Source organism: Pipistrellus hanaki (genome assembly GCF_964339955.1).
Source record: "Pipistrellus hanaki genome assembly, chromosome: X".
Taxonomy (NCBI): domain Eukaryota; kingdom Metazoa; phylum Chordata; class Mammalia; order Chiroptera; family Vespertilionidae; genus Pipistrellus; species Pipistrellus hanaki.
The window spans coordinates 5667817-5687109 of NC_140524.1; the positions used below are offsets into that span (position 1 = coordinate 5667817).

Below are 19293 nucleotides of genomic sequence, written 5' to 3' on the forward strand. Positions count from 1 at the left end.
CCTGAAGGTACTAAGGCTGCTTCTGTGTGGGTGTGTAGGCATCCCCCGTGTGACACTGCACCTAGGGCCGTGGTCGGCAAACTGCGGCTCTCGAGCCACATGCGGCTCTTTGGCCCCTTGAGTATGGCTCTTCCACAAAAGACCACGGCCTGGGCGAGTCTATGTTGAAGAAGTGGCGCTAGAAGTTTAAGTTTAAAAAATGTGGCTCTCCAAAGAAATGTCAGCCGTTGTCCTGTTGATATTTGGCTCTGTGGACTAATGAGTTTGCCGACCACTGGCCTAGGGGCCCGGAGGCTGGCTGTGGGGGTGTGCTCTGGGGTATGTGGGTTGACAGACGTACTCGGGTGCGATTGTCTGTGTGACTGCAGATGTGAGGTTGTGTGAGTGTACTGAGACAGGCTCTTTGTATGAAGTCCAGGGGACAGGATTGTGACTGTTGTTTTTCAGCCCTAGGTTGCCTGTGAGTGCCCGAGGCAGGCTGTGTGTGTGGTCAATTGGGAAGGCTCAGTTTTCCTGCAGAGCCTGTCGTGGGGGGCTCTGATGGGGGTGCGGGGCTGAGGTCCCTCTGAGCAGCCTTGGTGCAGAGCATATGACCCAGGGGGTAGTCAGCTTGGTAGTAGGGTCCCTGGCAGGCAAGACAGTGCACACACTTCCTGGTCGCCGTGGGGATGTCCAGGCCTGTCACCCCCACCCCCCGCCACTTTGCCCCCCATCTCGGCCCCTGTCCTTCCCTTCCTTGGCTGTGCAGTCAGGGGTCAGCTAGGGGGTTGAAGCGCCTGCTGGGCTTCTGGCTCCTCTTCTTGCGGAACTCAAACTCGTCCACGGTCCACACGGCCCCCTTCTCACTCTCCACCCGCACGAAGCACTTGTGCAGGCTCAGGTTGTGGCGGATGGCATTCTGTGGAAGGAGGGGCAGCCAGTCAGGCCGGGTGGAGGCAGCAGGCGGGCAGTCATCCTCTGACACCGGCAGTCTACCACAAACCAGCCTCCTGCCCCTTCCCGTCATGTGTGCAAGCCCGGCCCCAGGCTTGGCCCGGCACTGGTGGCATCTGAGACCGTCCTGGCCCTGCCGCCTCCAGAGGCGCTCGCTCACCTTCCAGGTGGCGGGGTGGTTTCTGAAGAAGGCGAACATGCGGATGAACCAGTGGTAGATCTCACTGAGTGTCCGCTGCTTCTCGGGAGCCTCCAGGATGGCCTGGAATTCAGGGGGTGGGGGTAAGGGCATGTGCTCCCCCAAAGTTGGGCTGAGGGGCATTTGACCTGGGGCAGGAGAAGGGAGGGAGGGCAATGGTGTGGAGGTGATGGATCAGACAGGGTTAGACGTGGGGTGAGGATGGGCCAGGATGGGGATCAGCAGCTGAGTTGAGTCGAGTCCAGTTCAGGGTTAGGGCTGGCGTTAGGTTCAGGTCTGGGATGGGGTTGGATTGGGGGTTCTCTCTAGGGGTGAGGTTTCAAGGTTTGGGAAGATTAAGGGCCAGGGTGGGGTCAAGTGAAGGGCTTGGAAGATGTGAAGGACCAGGCAGAGCCAGAGGTCAGGGAAGGGGTGGGTTAGACTCAGGCTGGGGACAGATAAGGACATCAGGAAAGGAGTGGGGTTCAGGCCAGCATTTGGCCTGCCCTGGCATGGGTGATGGTTTAGGTTTGGGTGTGGGGGCAGGTCTGGGGAATCACATCTGAGGGGTAGTTTTTTTTTAGGAGGCCTCCCTGGGGGTGTTCAGAGGGAGGCTGGGGTTTGGGAGGCTGGTCCCCACCCCATCTTCCTCTTCCTCCTCGGCCCGCACTGTCCCGCTTACCCAGCGGATGAGAGTGGCATAGGTGAACGGGGGCCGCATGTTATGGAACTTGAAGTAGTCCATGTTGTGGAAGAACTCTGTCCGAGGGGGGAGAGGAGTCAGGCCCCCCTAAACCTCCTCACTCCCTCCTACCCTCCACCCTTCCCATGGCCAGTTACTATTAGCTGAGCACTGGCTGTAACCTGTGTCATTCACTGTACCACCCCCCACAAAACGGTGTAACCTTTCTGAGGGTCAAAAGCAGGGAAGCCACTTCCACACCAAAAGGACGTAATTGGTTAAGTGGCAGAACCAGGATGACACTCGAGAGCCCTGATCCCTGTTAAACCCACAGCCCAGGCCTTTTGGGTAGTAGGGTAAGGTAACCAGAAGTCCCGCGGGTCGCGGGACAAATTGTTAAAAATCGAGACTGTCCCGCCAAAAGCAGGATGTCTGGTCACCTTACTAGGGGATTGGTGAACTTGAGGGGGTGAGGGAGACCACTGGAAATCACATAGGTAGTTCCTTTTGACGACCAAATGGAATAGCTGAAGCCCCACTGCCCAGCGGAGATGGGGCTGGACATCGGAGATCCTGATGGGAACTTACAGGCCGCAGACACCCGGAGAGGAAGCTTTGCAAGCAGATGTGCTTGTCCCAAGGTGGCGGTGATGGGGAAGAGCAGTAGGCAACCCCACCCCATAGCACGTCAGTCTGGGGGGTCAGGGTTTCAGGGACACCATGCAGGACACAGACTGTTCTTACCTGGGAATGTGCTATGTCCGTGGCTGCCCCAGAGGTGCCTCCGCACAGCAAACAGGCCATTGGGGCCCTCCTGGGGGCCGGGCCAGGGCGGGACGGTGGCACCGGGGGTGCCAGCGGCTACAATGCAGCAGGAGCCCTTGTCAGATGACACCTGGGTGTGGCGAGGGAGAGGCTGCTGACCCAGAGGCCGAAACTTTCCACTTGCATTTTAAATAAGTGGGTGTTTTTAAAACTAAGGGCGCCCTGCCCTGGCCAGTGTGGCTCAGTTGGTTGAGCACTGTCCTAAAAGGTCACTGGTTCGATTCCTGGTCAGGCACATGCTCAGGTTGCAGGTTCTGTCCATTGTAGGGGTATGTACAGGAGACAACTGATAGTTTCTCTCTCACGTCTCTTTCTCTCCCTCTCATCAATAAAAAAACAAACACACACACACACACACACACAAAAACTTAAAAGCAAGGGTGCTCTCTTCTCAACTCCAGTCTGGTATGTTTTCCCACAAAGCAGCAGGAGCTGTGCTTATCAGACTCTGGTGAGCTGGGGTTGAAATGGGCTCCATTACCCAAGTCACTTATGTCTGCCTGGCCTCAGTTTCCCTCACCTGGGGGTTAGGGATGATAGCAGTGCCTACATCACAGTGGCATCACGAGGACTGAGTGAGGTCACACCAGCAAAGGGATCAGAAGCAGTGCCTGTGACCCAGGGCCCACCTCGTGGGCATGTGACCTGCACAGCCGTACGGGGCCCTCCCTTTGTTTCGTGCTCTGTGGCTGCCACCTTGAAATCCGAGGCCTGCATTTTAATTTTGCTCTGGGCCCTGCGAGTCATACAGCCAGTCCTGCCAGTGACACACAGCCTGCGTCCATGAAGTGTCTAGCTACTTGATGTGGCTTTGAAAACAAGGTTATGCTATTTCAAGAGCTTAGGGTCAGAGGGGTTGTAGGTGGAGGGGCGTAGAGGCTCAGATCCGGGCATGTTTGGAGTTGGGAGCGGGGGCTCACAGATCCCAGGGCCCGGATGGAAGGATAGGTCCTCTGCACACTGCAGTCTGTGCCGCCACGAGGCCGGGGAGACTTACCACAGATGGAGGCTTGGTCAGGGCCATCTTCCCAGCCAAGTGGGCCTGCATAGCACCCAGCTTCTCCTTCTCCAGCACCAGCTGTGAGGACAGTCACAGCAAAGCCTTAGCCTGGTCTCTTCCCCCTTCCTTCCTGTTAGTCTCCATCTGGGGAGAGCTCAGCCTCTGATGGATATAGGTGTGCCCACCAACCCCCCACCATCACCCCAGCCACGTCACCTGCTGCTCCAGAGACTGCACCACCTCCCTCTGGAGGAGACACTGCGCCCTGCCCTTCTCATCCAGGAGATGGTCCGCCTGGCAGTGCCTGGGGAGGGGGAGAGTCCATGCGGTGGCCATGGCAGGCCTGGCCTCGTGGCTCAATGTTCTCAATGGGGAGAGCTCAGCCTCTAACCCCTCCACCTCAGTCTCCCTCTCACACCCCTCATTCCTTCAACACATGCTGCTTGGTATCTCCTCTGGGCCAGGCCTGAGCGGGCCACTGGAGCCTGGCCGGGTGTTGGAGATGACTTAGAAGGAGGTAAGCTGGGAGCAGCCAGGTAGGTGAGAGCAGGAAAGGCATTCCAGGCGGAGGGAAAGCCTGGTGGTGACGAGGACAGGATACATTGAGTTGCCAGTGATAGTTGGGTAAGATTGGAGAAAGTGTGTGTGTGTGTGTGTGTGTGTGTGTGTATTTGGTATCTGGAGGTCTCTGGTTGTGATGAAGCTAAGAAGAGGCAGCAAAAGCCATTTTGAGGAGCTGGGACTTCGGGGATCAATAAAATCATCCTGGTGTGTTGGCATGACAGGTAAAGCAGTAGAGGGCAAAGCAGGAGAGGTGTGGATTCTGGAGCCTGGCTACCTGGGTTCAAATCCCAGTTCTGTCACTTAGGAACTGGGTAATCTCGATCAGCACACTGAACCTCTCTGGCCTGTTGCTTTGTCTCTAAAACAATAGTACAGGTAAATAACTGTACACGTGACTAGTATTATGCCCCATATATAGATGAGAAAACCAAGGTCCAGGGAAGCTAAGCAACTTGCCCAAGATCTTACAGCCAGTGATGGATGGAGCCTGGATTTGAATTCTCAGTCTCAGCTTTTGTCTTTTTTTTTTTTTAATCATTACCTGAGGATATATTTTCCATAGATTTTTAGAGAGAGTGGAAGGGTGTGTGTGTGCATTTTTAGAGAGAGAGAGAGAGAGAGAGAGAGAGAGAGAGAGAGAGAGAGAGATGGATGTGAAAGAGACACATGAATTGGTTGCCTCCTGCACGTGCCTAGACTGGTGCCAGGGATTGTAGAAAGGTGCCCTTGGCAAATAATTGAACCCACAACCCTTTGGTATGCAGGCCGATGCTCCAACCACTGAGCTACAGAAGCCAGGGCTGAGCTTTTGCCTCTTTTATCAAATTACTACCTACCAGGGTGAGGCCTGAGCTGAGACCTGCACCCCAGACCTCCTCCCACAAACGGGACCGCCCTGGACTGGATTAGGCCTGGACCACTCACTTGAGGAAGTCCTCTGGCTCCTCAAAGACCTTCTCACATCCGGGCCACTTGCAGACGCCATTTGCCAGCAGTGAGTAGGAGCCCTGGGGCACGGTCGAGAGGGTGCTGGGGGGACAGACGGTGTCAGGGGAGGGAATGCCAAGGCAAGGGTCCTTTCCAGCCGTGCCCACTGACCTGTCTTTCTTGGGCGCACCCGGGCTTGGGAAGGTGCAGAGCAGTGTCGGCTCCCTGGACACCCACTCCAGGCTGGTCATGTTGATCCCTGTGGGCGGGGACAGGGCACCTCTGGAGATGGAGGCTCTGAGCTGGGCTCTGAGGCTCTCAAGGCCTCTCCTTTTGAGCTTCCCGCCCTCCTGAACCTCTGGGAGCATCTCAAAGATTGCCATTCGCAACGGCTGACATTTTGATGAGCTCTGCAAAGATCTGCTTCCGTGATTTCGAGGTTCTGCACCTTTCAGGTTCTGAGCCTGACATTTTCCGGAGGCTGGAGTTTCCGAGATGACAAAACCCGACCCCTAACCCTTGAGGGCCGCAATTCAGCAGCCTCCACTGCTCACAGTCAAGGACTTGGGGGCTCTGGGATTCTGTGGGGGCTGCGGGGTGTGGTATTACCAGGTGGCAGGCCAGGCCGGGCCTTGAGAGAGAAGACCCCAGTGGCAGCAGTGGGTGGTGGGAGGCTGATCATAGCTGGTCTGTCCAGTGGGTGCACCTGCAGCACGGGGGTCCGGGCATGGGCATCCACTGTTGAGAGCTGGGGCACATAGAGACTATGGTTCCACCTGGCCTCCTCCCAATTCCCTCACCTCCTCCCTCCTCCCAATTCCCCCACCTCCTCCCTCTTCCCTGCCGAGTCACCGTCCATACCTGGTGCATGAAGTGTGGCCTGTCTTGGAGGAGTGCCTGCAAGTGGGGCGAAGGACCCAGCCGTGTTCCAGAAGGTGCTACCATGACTAGGGGCACTGCGGGCACCTGCGGGGAGAAGGCAGGCAGGAGAGATGCCATCCGCATCCTCACTGTTCTAAATGTCGAATTCATATGCTCCTCACCACAACCCCACGTGGTAGGCACTAGGACCATCCCCTTTATACATATGTAAAAACTCAGGCTCAGGGAGATTGGGTGACTTTCTAAACATCAACCAACTAATAACTGGCAGAACGGGCTTCAACTCTGTCACCTCATGTCCTAGGGCCCCATCCTCTCTTCTGTCACGTGGGGATGGGGACACATGGCCATACCTTTGGGACCATGATAAAGCTTCCTCTCCTGAGCGGGATTGGGAGTTTGGGGAGAGCCTCGGGTCTCTGAGACCTGCTAAGTGGGGATTTTCTTGGCCCCGTGACATCTGCATAAGTCACAGACTTGCCTGGGACCCAGAAAACCACTTCCTGTGCCCCAGCCGGGCCCCCCGCCCGGTGCCACAGTAAAGGTCGGCACCTGTAGGCCCAGGTACTCCACCCTGCTTGCTCCATCCTGGGCCCCGGGCCTCACCTGCAGCTGTGATGGTGGCATGGGGTTCAAGAAGGAGGAGGAGGCATGGGCCCCACCTCGGAGGTCCCGTCCCTGGAAGGTTGCCCCCGGGCCCTTGGCCCCCAGCAGGTCTGAGGTCTTGGGTGCAGCCCTCCAGCTGGACGAGACTCCTGGGGATGGGCTGAGCACCAGGGACGGGGCCAAGGGCTTGGTTGGCCTGGGGTTGGGCATCGGGTCCTTGTCCAAGGTCAGGCTGTGGAGACATCGGGAAGACAGTTATACATGAGCTGGTGGCATGCAAATACTCAACCACCTGAACCATGAGGACACCCTCTCTGGTCAGAGCAGTCATTGGCTGGGACATGCCCCAAAGGACCCCACAACTAGACCCCAGCTCTGATCATGGTGCATGCACACCTACACACACATTGGTGCCAGGAACATGGGTGTGTGTGTGTGTGTGTGTCTGCACACATGTCCCATATGCAGAATTACACCATTCAGCATGTGGCTTGCCTGCACATGCTGGGATAGCCCTGGTGGGGATGTGTTCTCCAGAGGGCACTTGGGGTTTGTGGGGCCTCAGCCATGGTAGGTCTCAGCTCCTTCCCCCGTCTCTTGAGGCCTTGAATTCAGGCCTCAGCCCTCTGGTCCCCCCTGAAACTGGCATCGGTCACACAACCTTTGCTGATCCCACTGGGACTGTGGTCTCTGATTTTCTTCTGGGAGCATAGTTTTACCCCAGTGACGGGCATATCTGGGAGTGGCAGGGGACATGGACTCAAAAGATCCCGCTGGTTGCTGTGAAGGGACAGAATCTAGGAAGGTGAGGGCAGAAACAGAGGACTAGCGAGGAAGCTACTGCAACAGTCCCAGGAAGTGACGATGGTAGCACAGACCAGGATGGTAACAGTGGAGATGGTGAGAAGTGGGTGGATTCTGAGCATGTTTGGAAGGTGGAGTCAGAGAACTTTCTGGTAGCTTGGATCTGGGGCTGAGAGAGAGAGAGAGAGAGAGAGTCAAGGTGACAGAGCAGCTGTAGGGACAGCTGATGTGACCAGGGATGAGGGAGATGGAGGAAGCAAAGAAGGGGGTGATGATTCAGATGTGGATGAACATGAAGGGTCTGGCATTAGACATACTAGTGGAAATGCTGAATGGGCAGCTGAGTACAGGAGTCTGGTCATCTCTGGGCTCTGCCCTGCACAGAACTGCTATGGTAGGTGGCAGACAGGAGGAGAAACAGGCTCTCTTGAGCAAGAAGGGCCTGTGGAGCGCCTCAATTCAGTCCCCATCAGAATCTACCCCAGTCTGCCCCAAAGCCTTTATGCTCATGCCGTTGGCTTGCCTGGAATGCCCACTCTTCCTCCTCTTCCCTGTCCAAGGCCAATCCAGAGAGCCCTTCATAGTGGCTCTAGAACCCTATACTTTCCAACAGGCAGAGCCCTTCATGGTGGCTCTAGAACCTTATACTTTCCAACAGGCAGAGCTTTGGTTTCCCAGAATCCTGTAATCCCAATCGGAGAGAAGTCAGAGCTAGAAGGGACTGCCCAGTCCAACCTCCATGTTACGCAGAGGACACCCAGGTGCAGCATTCCACAGTCCCATGGTGACTTCAGAGCTCCACTCTTTCTCCAGAGAGGTTGTGTGTGTGTGTGTGTGTGTGTGTGTGTGTGTGTCCACATGTCACAGGCCCCCTGTTGTGGGGCTGTGTGTCTCCAGCATCACCCAACAGTATAGAGTGGGGCACACAGCTGCCGAGAACAGCCTGAGGAAGTCTGAGGAGGGTTCTGAGGGTGTGTTGGCTCCTTCCTTTCTTTGCTGTCAGCCATGGGGGTTGTCAGACCTGTGGTGCTGAGGGAGGCTGCGTGAAAATTCAGATACTCAACTCTTCGTCTCCCCTGGGGGTTAGAACATTGCTGGGTGAGAAACAGGAGGCTGAGGATAAGAGCCTGAGCGGACGTTAGTGACAAGGAGGAGGTGAAGGAAGGAATGAGCGGATGAATGAAGGTGGAGATCAGGGTGATGCTCTACAAGCCAGGGAAGGCCAGCAATTACCAGGAAATCACGGGAAGCTAGGAGGGAGGCCGGGACACTTCCTCACTACTCTAGAAGGAGTGAATCCTGCCGTCACCTTGATCTAGGACTTCAGGCCTCCAGAACCAAGACAATACATTTCGGTTAAGTCACTCAGTTTGTGGTACTTTGTTACAGAAGCGGAGCAAGCTAGTGAGTAGATGTTTTCCATTACCCTGATGTGGTCCACACAGCTTCCTGAGGTCACTTCTGAGGCTGCCTGGACACTTGGCCAGAGATTATGAAAAATCTCCCCAAACAAGCGTGGAATGGCCTGACTCAGGGAAGCAGAGATCCATTCTGAGAAAGGGGACATGGGCATGGTCTGTCTGGTGGTGGGTACGGGAGGGCTGGGCTGGGCAGCCAGCTTCCTGCACTGTCTGGTGGGGCGTCCCTTTCTGACTATTTCTCAGAAGACGCATGGAGGATGTTTCTGGGACATAGATTGTGTTTTCATATCGGGGTCCACATCCGGGCCCTATTGTCAGAGCCTCCAACTTCCCCAGGTTTCTCCGCCATTGATGTCACAGCGGCCGGATGTGCTGGGCTTCATCGGCGCCCAGGAGGAAGACAAGGGGGCAGACACCCCGACCCACACGTTTCGTTCCGAGAATCGGCTGGCCCATCCTGCAGCCGGTGTGACCCACGTGGGGTGATGAGGGTGCTGGCGGATGTGGTGACATCCATCTGGCCACCATGACAAGCCCCGGGCCCTGTAGATCTGGCCCTTCTCAGGCAAGAATAGGTCCGAGATTTGAGGCTTGAGGAGTTCCATGCAGATCCCATAGATACTGGGACCCTCAGGGTCTTTAAATGGTATTAAACCAGAGCCTCAGAGTCACGGAACATCATTACTTAGATTAAAAGGACCTCAGGATCTCAAACCCACAGACTCTATAGGGTCCACGGGCCCAACTTCTTGGTTCGTGAAAACCAATGTTCCTAGTATCCAAACAGACTGAAACGCCCCGAAGGACAGAAAGCTCACTACTTCATTGGATCTTTCACCTACCAGGCCTGGAATTGCAATGCCCCTACCCCCCAGTCTCCCTCCTAAGTCCTGTGAAGGCAGGAGAGTCAGTATTATCCCCTCTCCTTTCCCAGCCCGGGGCCAGGCTCTACTACTAACTAGCCACCATTCTCCTCAGGCTCCTCTGTGAATTGGGACAATAACAATCTCCATCTTCCATGAAAAGCTTAGCAAAATGTCAGTGATAATGGACACCGCAGGCCCTCGGTCTCCCTGTCCATTCTGGGACAATGTTCCAGACTCACAGACTCTGCCAGAGACAGGGGAGGAAGACAGGGGAGGTTGAGGCTGGCGCACCTTTGGTGAGGGTCTTGTGGCGGGAAGCATGAAAAGCCCTGGCCTTTGCTAGTAGAGATTCCACCACCAGGCTCGCTGGAAAGGCGCTGGGAACCAGTGCCAACTCTGGGGACATGGCTGAGCTCTGTCCATAGCCAGACCCTCTGCCTAATGTCCTCCTAGTGACACCACGCTCTGCCCACGAGGCCTCCTTTCCCATGGGGCCCTGGGACCCACCTAGCTAGCTCTTGGGAGGTTAAGCCCCACCATGTGACCATGGATCCTCCTGCTTTAGTGAGGGCCCCACCTGTGAGAAGACAGGATGAAGAATGGCAGCAGATGGGGGGCAACCCATGTCCCCTTGCTCCCTCATGGGTGCTGAGAGGTAAACTGAGGCTCACAGTGGGGGGTGGAGAGACAGAGCAGTGGTTCCACTGAGAGTCTTAAGAGCTGAACTAGGGTTTCAACTCTGCCAATGTATTTCTGTGAGGACTGGGGAGAAGCCATCTCACCCGTTTCTGGGCTTCAATTTGCTCCTCTTATACACCGGGAAGGGGAGAGATGTAGAGTAGGTGAGAGCCAGGGCCCTTCCGCTCTGTATCTGGGCGAGCTGTTTGGTGTAGAGCTTCAAGTTGACAACTGCTCCTCTATCCAGGGGACTGAGAGACAGGGATACATAGAGACTCACAGAGACAAAGAGAGATGGAAACAAAGAGACCAACACAGGGGAAGAGAGCGACACAGAGAACAAGAGATACAGAGAGAGATGGAGAGACCTGAGGTGGGACAGGGATAGAGAGACAAAGAGAACAATTGAGATAGTGAGAGATACTGAGAGCAGAAACATAACATACATATAGATGATAGATAGATAGATAGATAGATAGATAGAGAATGCCCCAAATAAGAACAGTTGTTGGCCTCTGGATGGTGCCTGAAATGATTAGGAGTAACAAAGGGCAACATGGGGCTACACTAGCACTGGGTATTGGATTGTGTTGCAAAGCAATAATCAGCAAAGTGGTACGGTTCTGGTACAAGAGCAGACACTGAGGAACAGAACAGAATAGGAAGCCCGAACACAGACCCATGCCTACAGGTAATGGAGTGTGTGAGGACTGCCCAAACTGGGAGATGGTGTAGGACAGATGGTTTAACCAATGTTTCTGGGACAATGAAGGGAAAAATAAAATGACTGAATGAATAATGAGTCAATTTTCCCACTCACCCCTCTCTGCCCTGTTTGAAATATCAGCACCATCATATAACCTAAAATAAATTCCAGACCCATTAAAAAGATAAATAATAATATCTAATATGGATCTTGGGTTTATTGTATTCCTGGCCCTATGCTAAGAACTTAACATGGGACCAGAGCTTATAAGAACTCTCCTCCCCAAACACATGTGGAATGGCCTGACTCAGGGAAGCAGAGATCCATTCTGAGAAAGGGGACATGGGTATGGTCTGTCCGGTGGAGGGTACGGGAGGGCTGGGCTGGGCAGGGCAGCCAACTTATTGATATGTAGATGGGTAGGATTTAATTCTCACAACTACCTTTGAGGTAGGCACTATTATTACTACCACAGTATGTATGAGGAAATGGAGGTACAGAGAGTTTAAATGCCTGGCTAAAAATCACATAGATGGCTTGGGGTGAGGCTGGGTTTGTCACAGACAGCCTGACTCCAACACATGTGAGTGAACACACCTCATTTTCAAGTGGGAAAGGACATTCTTTTTTTCTTTAAAAAAAAAATATTTTCTTGATTTTTTACAGAGAGGAAGGGAGAGGGGTAGAGAGTCAGAAACATCAATGAGAGAGAAACATTGATCAGCTGCCTCCTGCACACTCCGTACTGGGGATGTGCCCGCAACCAACGTACATGCCCTTGACTACAACCGAACCTGAGACCCTTCAATCTGCAGGCCAACGCTCTATCCACTGAGCCAAACTGGTCAGGGCGGGAAAGGCCTTTCTAAGCGCAAAACCAACGATAGTAGCCACAGAAGAAAAGGCTAATCTATATAAAAACATCACAAGTATCACAAAACACTGTGAACAAATAGAAAAGGAACATATTTGCCATATATGTAGGGCTGACGGAAGGTTAAGATCCTTTTAAATAAAGAGCTATGGTAAATCAATAAGAAAAAAAGATGAACACCCTATTAGGATGAAGGACACCAGACCCCCCCAAAACACAAATAGGCAATAAACAGTTAAGTAATCAAAGAATGTAAATTTCAACAATGTGGTAATATTTTTTCTTACCTGTTATGTTGAGAAAAGATTTAAAAATGACAATACCCACCCAGGGTTAGACCAAGTAGAGGGAGCATAAAACAGCACAACCGTTGGAAGAACAGTTTGCAGAGAGGGTCAGAAACCTTAAAAATGTACACACGCTTTGCCATAGAACTCTATTTTCAGGAATCCAAGAGACTAATCAGGGGAGATTATGGGGGGAAATGAGAAACAACCCAAAATGCCCGAATCAATCATGGTTCATGCCAATGTGAGGTCAGTTTTGACAGCTGTGAAAGATCATATGCTGAAGCAATCTTTAGTGATCGACAAAAATGCTCCCATTAATTGAATAACGCAGGAACAAAGCCAATAAATAGTGTGATTCCAATTTAGTTAAAAAAATACTAACAGCTAAAACTTTAGTGAGCACTTCCTAAGCCTGCAGAGATGAACTCATCCCAGCCTTGAACAGCCTGTTCTGTTCCCGGACATGGACTCTGGACACACACACACACACGGTCCTAGGATTAGGACCATACAGTTAAGCCTCGGTTGACAATGGCATGAAGTGCCTTCCAGGAGGTTCTCCTTTTACACGAGAACAAGTTCAGTTAAGTCCACAACCTGACCCGACAGGTCATGGTCCTCCTTTGAGCGGAGCACACAGAATCGATGATCATTCTTATAAAATGTAAATGTCCGCATCAGCATTTCTCAACACTCTGTTATTGAGTACCAATTGTGTGTACAGTTCTATGCTGTATGCTGGGTGGGAAGGCAAGACGAGAGAGCAGGTGAGATGGCGGGAGAAAGACTGAGGAAACGAATCAGACAGAGTGTGGTCCAGATGGAGCACACAGACAGAAAAAATGGTCAGAGGAGACAAAGACAGAAGGATGGAGATTCTGAGTGCCAGGGCAACAGACAGAGAAAGAGTGGGTCAGATAAACATGGATTAAGTGAGACATGGTGAATAGAGACAGAAGGATGCGTGATATTGAGAGAGAAGAGACGAAGAGAGGTGAGAGATGTAACTGAAATTTCCAGTTATACCTGGACAGCATTTCAAGTGGATCTGAAATTCGTAAAGATTGGCGGTTGACATATTTAAAAAGTCCTACCCATCTACATATCAATTTCATTATCTTTGCCTCCACGCAAGCATAGATTAAGTACTTTACCTCTCAGGCTTCTGGCATCTATTATTTTTATTATTATTGTAAAAAAAAGACCTTACCTGACCAGGACCACAGTGGCCGCATGCGTTTGGACTATATGGAGGACTCCTGACCCTCCAGCGCCTACCTCATTGCCATCTCTTCCGCTGGACCCGCATCTGGTGGGGGAGAGCGGGGACACTCACCTTGGAGAAGTGGACTGACAGAAAAAGATCAGCCCGCCTTGTGGGAAACTGTCATATATCAAAAACAACTTTGCTTTTATACCGAGAAGAAAACCCACAGTGTGGAAGCCACCTCTCTTCTAATAATCCAATTTTTTTTCGATGACTGTGTGCACTTATTATCACCGGGTGCGGGGGGGGGGGGGGGGGGGGAAGGCTCTCAGAGGTCTATAGTGTGTTCTCTCTCTCTCTCTCTCTCTCTCTCTCTCTCTCTCGTTTCTCCTCTTCTTGATTATGAGACTTAAAAGGCAATTATGAAATTCTGGGTTTTCTCTTTGCCCTTTACAAGTCATCTGAAAATATGATTTCTTCCCCTCACCACAGAGGTGAGAGGTATCAATGAGATAACAGGACTCATGAGAAACCACAGTTTTTTTTTAAAAGACAAAAGTGTGTAGAGTTAGGAAAAACAACAAAGGAAAAGAACTCGAATAAATCACAGGGCACCCTGGGCGTTCACAGACGCTACTCTGGGAGGGAGAGGCTCTTTGGGGGTCTCTGGGAAAAGACACAGAGGCACTAAACCCTGATGTGTGCACGGGAAACACCAGGGAAGGGAATGAAATGGGGCTGGGTTTCCAGAGGCCTCAGTTCCCCCTTAGGTGGCATTGTTATGGTCATCACTGTTCTTACTGCCCAGGGAGGGGAGCTCTGGACATCCTTGCAACCCATCTTCCCACAGAGAGTGAGAGAAATTACTAGAAGGAGAAAAAATCAGGGAGTCCTCCCCACGCCCCACAATTCCCAGAATGAAAGAATCTGAGAATCACTGGTGCCCAGAATCCACTGAGCATCACTGAGTGAGGACAAGGAGAAGAGTCTCACTTCACCATGGCTTGAGAGCTCTGACCTGGAGGCCACCTTGTGGGGAAGGTCATGGCCGGGACCCCAGTATTAATGGATCCATCCTCACAAAGCTCAGCCTGCTTGTAGTCAGGGATGCCATGGCCTGATGCCTCTGCCTCAGCCTTTGTGACTTCCTACTTAGAAAAAAAACCCATTTCCAAGGCTTTAGGATTCCAAATATCTGCCAACACCCCCCTAGCTGACATTTATCTCAAAATCTCCATGTGACAGGCATAGTGCTGGATATTTCTCACCCATGGTCACATTCACGCCCTAGCCTGTCTGACTCAGTGGATAGAGCGCTGGCCCTCCAACTGAAGGGTCCCGGGTTCGATTCTGGTCAAGGGCATGTACCTCGGTAGCAGGCTGGATCCCCAGCCCTGGTCGGGGCGCATGGGGGAGACAACCAATTGGTGTGTCTCTCTCACATTGATGTTTCTCTCTGTCTCTCCTCCTCCATTCCACTCTCTCTAAAAATCAATGCAAAAATACCCTCTAGTAAGAGTTAACAACAACAACTAAAACAACAACAACAACAACAACAACAACAAAGTGGTCAGTCACATTCAATCCTCACCAAAGCCTGTTGCGGTCCATGTTGACATCATGGCCATTACACAGGTGGACAAAATGGAGACGCGTAGTCAAGAAACTTGTCCCAGGTCACAGAGCTGGCAAGTGGGAGCCATGCCTTTTGGTGCTAGACTTTGAAACTCCCAAGTTTCCTTGAGGCCAACAGTCTCAGGTTTTCAATACTAGGATGCAATGACGGGGAGGTTCTCAGCTTCTTCTGGGGGGCTTGAAGGTTGTGCCGTGTTAAGGTTGTCCAAGAATTGGTGGCTGCATGTCCTCGCCTCAGTGGGCACCTCCTCCAATCGATGCTCAACAGGGAAGACCAGCATCCAGGGGCTTCTCCTGACGGACCATGGTTGAGACTCCCAGGCCCTGTCTCCCCAGCGCCCTGCATGGCCCAGGATTGTGTCATCCAATGTTCACTCCAAACTATCCGCGAGACTGGTTTCAGGCCTGGGGAAGAGAAATTGGAAACAGCTTTTTATTCACAGGGTACAAACCTTGCGCCCGAGACCCACCCCTTCACCCCTGTGCCTCTTTCCCTCCCCTCTCAAAGAGAGGAGAGCCTCTTTCCTCACCTTTCTGGAAAAGCCCAGAGGGGGCCTGATGGCCTGCTTTTGTGAAGGTAAGAAAAAAAAAAAAAAGTGAATAGAAAAAAAAAAAGACCTAAAAAAACCAGCCAACAACGACAATTGAAAAAAACAAAACAAAACCCAACCCTCCCTACCATTAGGTCAAAACAAAACTTTCACTGGTTGAAGCTGCTGAGTTGGTGGGACATGTCTGGGACCCAAATATGGCCTGTGTGCCAGGCATCCAGGGGATGCACCAAGGTGGGGTGAGGTTCTCAGGCTGGGACCTGTAGGAACCCTGTATACAGCAGGGGATTACAGTTGTGGCATATGGCTGGGAGCAAGGGGGTAGGGGAGGATTAGTGGACTTGTCAAGAAGGAGTCCTGGGCCGAAACCGGTTTGGCCTGTGGACTGTAAGGTCTCGGGTTCGATTCCGGTCAAGGGCATGTACCTTGGTTGTGGGCGCATCCCCAGTGGGGGTGTGCAAGAGGCAGCTGATCGATGATTCTCTCTCATCAATGTTTCTAACTCTCTATCCCCCTCTCTTCCTCTCTGTAAAAAAAATCAATAAAATATATTAAAAAAAAAAAAAGGAGTCCTGGGAAGCTGACATCAAGGATCTCCCCAAGGTTGATGACCCCTTGCTCCCCACGGACTTGGGCCTGAACAGTTTTCACTTGCTGAGTAACTATCAACCAGGCCAGTTCTAGAAGCTGAGGCCTCATCCCGTCCCAGCTCTTGCCCTTCCTGAGAGAAGGGGCTGGTTTTCTCTCTCAGGGTTAGAGGTATGGGCTGACCCTCCCTTATGCCTTCCCAGACCATCTCTCCCTTACTGTCAGAGGAGTGGCCAGAGAAAGAGGGGGGAAACTGAGAGTGGTGGCCCAAAGATTCCCAGGAGGCTACGTGAGTGGGGCACAGTGTGTGTGTGTGTGTGGGGGGGGGGGCTGCTGCTGCTGCGAGCCAGGACCCTCGCAGAGTGAGAACTGGGGGTCAGGTAGGCAGAGAGGGACTACATGCTCTCCAATGAAGGCTGCTGGGGGACAGTGGGCAGAATTAAAGAGGTGGGGCCAGCTGGCAAGGCTCAGTGGTTGAACGTCAACCTATGAACCAGGAGGTCATGGTTTGATTCCCTGTCAGGGTACATCCTGGGTTGTGGGCTCCATTCTCAGTAAGGGGCATGCAGGAGGCAGCTGATCCACGATTCTCTCTTACCCATGGATGTTTCTATCTCTCTTTCCTTCCTCTCTGAAACCAATAAAATATAAAAAAACAAACAAAAACGCTCACAAAAAAACAAAGGGGTGGGTGAAAACCCCCAGAGCAGGGGGCCTTTGACAAAGACTTGAAGGGAAGTGAGGGAGGGAGCCATGTAGACATCTGAGTAATTCCAGAGGAAACAGCCAGTGCAAAGGTGCTGAGGTAGGAATGTGTCTGATTTACTCAAGGTCTGCTAAGGTCGTAAGATTATAATAGTGTGAGAGACAGGGAGAGGGGTTGGAGGTGAGGTCATTGAAGGGACAAGTGGGTTGGTTAGGCAATGCAGGATCTTGTAGGAGGAGGCCACAGGAGAATTGTGAACAGATGAAAGATGTGAAGTGCCTTGAGATTTAACAGGATCCCTCTGATTGTTGAATGCAGAACTGACTGTAGGAATAAGGGTAGAAGCAGGGGGACCATTGAGAGAGAGGCTACTGCAATAGTTCAGGGGACTGGTGATGGTGTTGGCAGTGGAGGGGGTGAGAAAAGGGTGGACTTGGGAAATACCATAAAAAGAGAGCTCATAGGATCTGTTAAAGGATGAGAGTCTGTTGTCTAGACTTGGACACAGACAATGCCCTAACTGGGAAGGTAGGAAGGAGTCCCTGGACTACTCACCAGCTTGGACTTTTAGGTGCTACAAAAATAAAGTTCTTTCTTATTTAAGTTTCCATTATTTCATGATTTTTCTGTTACTTGCAGCTGAACATATACCTTTCTGACCCACGACCCCTGGACATCGAGACACAGAGGGAGAGGAGGTAGCTGCTGGGGGGACCACTTTCCTCATAGGGATGCTTTGAGTAAAACCTTGCACACAGTAGATGTTCAGTAAATCCTCCTAGGATGGAGGAGAAATGTATGAATGGACATGCTCAGTGGACAAGAGCTTCAATTTGGTTCCTATAGGTGAGCCCTCAAAGGGAGAGTGAAAGGAGTTGACTAGATGAAGCAGAAAGAGCAGCTCTCTTGAGAGAGGGAACAGTAGATGGAGGCAGATAGAAAGGTGAGGCCCTAACCGGTGTGGCTCAGTGGATAGAGCATGGGCCTGCAGACTGCAGGGTCCCAGGTTCAATTCCAGTCAAGGGCATGTACATTGGTTGCAGGCACATCCCCATTAGGAGGTGTGCAGGAGGCAGCTGATCGATGTTTCTCTCTCATTGATGTTTCTAACTCTCTATAAAAAATCAATAAAAAATATTTTAAAGAAAGGAGGTGAGGCCACTGGGGGATGTGGAGGGCTGAGCGGGGCAAGAACAGGGCTTGGATTTGTGATTATGTTAGCCAGTGTCTGCCAACATGCCTAATCAACTCTTGGGGGCATAGCCAAGCTTCGTGTTTTGCTGAGCTGGTTAGAAAACGCTAGCCTTCCAAAAAAGTTGAATTTTTCACTTGGCCATTCATTCAGTAATGGTGCCACGTCCTGGAGTGTGGAGGATGGCAATCAGAGGCACCCTTGCCTAGTGGCACTGGAGCAAAGGCGTGGAGGTGGGCGGAAGAGATCCAGTAATTGCGACAGGAGGGTTCATTTTGCTTTGATTAGGTCTTGAGGGGCTTTGGGGATTCACAGCTCGGGGGCATGGGGAGCCACGGAGGGTTAGGGGGCAGGTAAATCCATTCACAAGAGGCATTTTATGGTTCTGTTCCTTGACCACCCCATAGCCCAGACCGCCTACGCACTGTCCTCTCCCCCTCCCCCTCCCGCTTCCTTATTGGCTCTTTATTCCCTCCTACACACCACCTATAACGTCAGGCTCTGCTCTTTCATATCTCGCTATGTCCCTTAGCACTACCCTTTGAGGGCTCCACTTAGCTCTGGCTCCCCCATTGGCTGTCTGCCATGCCTCTTCCTTGCTCCAGCCTTCATCCCCATCCCCATTGGCTCTGTCCCTCCAGTCCCGCCTCCGAGGCACTCCCACACCTCTCGGGCTCCTCCAGGCCTCCGTAAGGACTAGTTCCGCTCTGGCCCCGCCCCTCGAAGGCTTCATGCTGGCTCAGACTCCCCGTTGGCTCGCTGCAGCCATTGACGTCACCCCGGCGCGTGGCTCCCATTGGCTGGTCGCTGTCTCTAGCCCCCAACCACCTACCTACGCAACCCCGGGATCTCCTACTTCTCAGCCTCTCCGCCCGCTGCCCCATCACCTGTAGCCATTCCATCCACCCCGCCACCCCATGCCCATCCCGCTCGCGCCTCCCCACTAGCTGCCCTGCTTCTCTCCTCACCCCGGCCCCCGCGCCACCCCCATTCAGGTCTCCCCATTGATTCACCGACCGCCCTGCCTCTTCCACCGCCCACGCTCGGACGTCCCGATTGGCTGCGTGCGTCTCCTGCGCCCGAGTCGCCGTCTACGTCACCCGTGCGTGCGTCCCCATTGGCTGGCTGATCCACCTGTCTGCGTCTCCCGCCTACGGCCTCCGTGAGCTGGCCCCCTC

At 52.7% G+C, this 19293-nt stretch overlaps 1 protein-coding gene across 2 annotated transcripts; it reads right to left on the reverse strand.

Annotated features, from left to right (window-relative positions):
• Positions 1–127: 127 nt before the first annotated feature.
• Positions 128–19291, reverse strand: FOXP3 (forkhead box P3). Of its 2 annotated transcripts, XM_084870138.1 has the most exons (14): positions 19084–19291; positions 15609–15644; positions 15035–15483; positions 6598–6829; positions 5971–6075; positions 5719–5857; positions 5281–5368; positions 5107–5211; positions 3835–3922; positions 3616–3696; positions 2538–2688; positions 1794–1870; positions 1094–1195; positions 128–898 (listed from the first exon to the last, which is right to left on the reverse strand). In XM_084870138.1, exons 3-14 carry the CDS (start codon positions 15052–15054, stop codon positions 749–751), a joined length of 1338 nt encoding a protein of 445 aa, XP_084726264.1. In that variant the 5' UTR covers positions 15055–15483; positions 15609–15644; positions 19084–19291; the 3' UTR covers positions 128–748. The 2 variants fall into 2 exon arrangements, with proteins under 2 accessions (XP_084726264.1, XP_084726263.1); XM_084870137.1 differs by lacking the exons at positions 15035–15483; positions 15609–15644; positions 19084–19291 and adding an exon at positions 13573–13709 and having other exon boundaries at positions 5107–5368.
• Between the last annotated feature and the right edge of the window lie 2 nt (positions 19292–19293).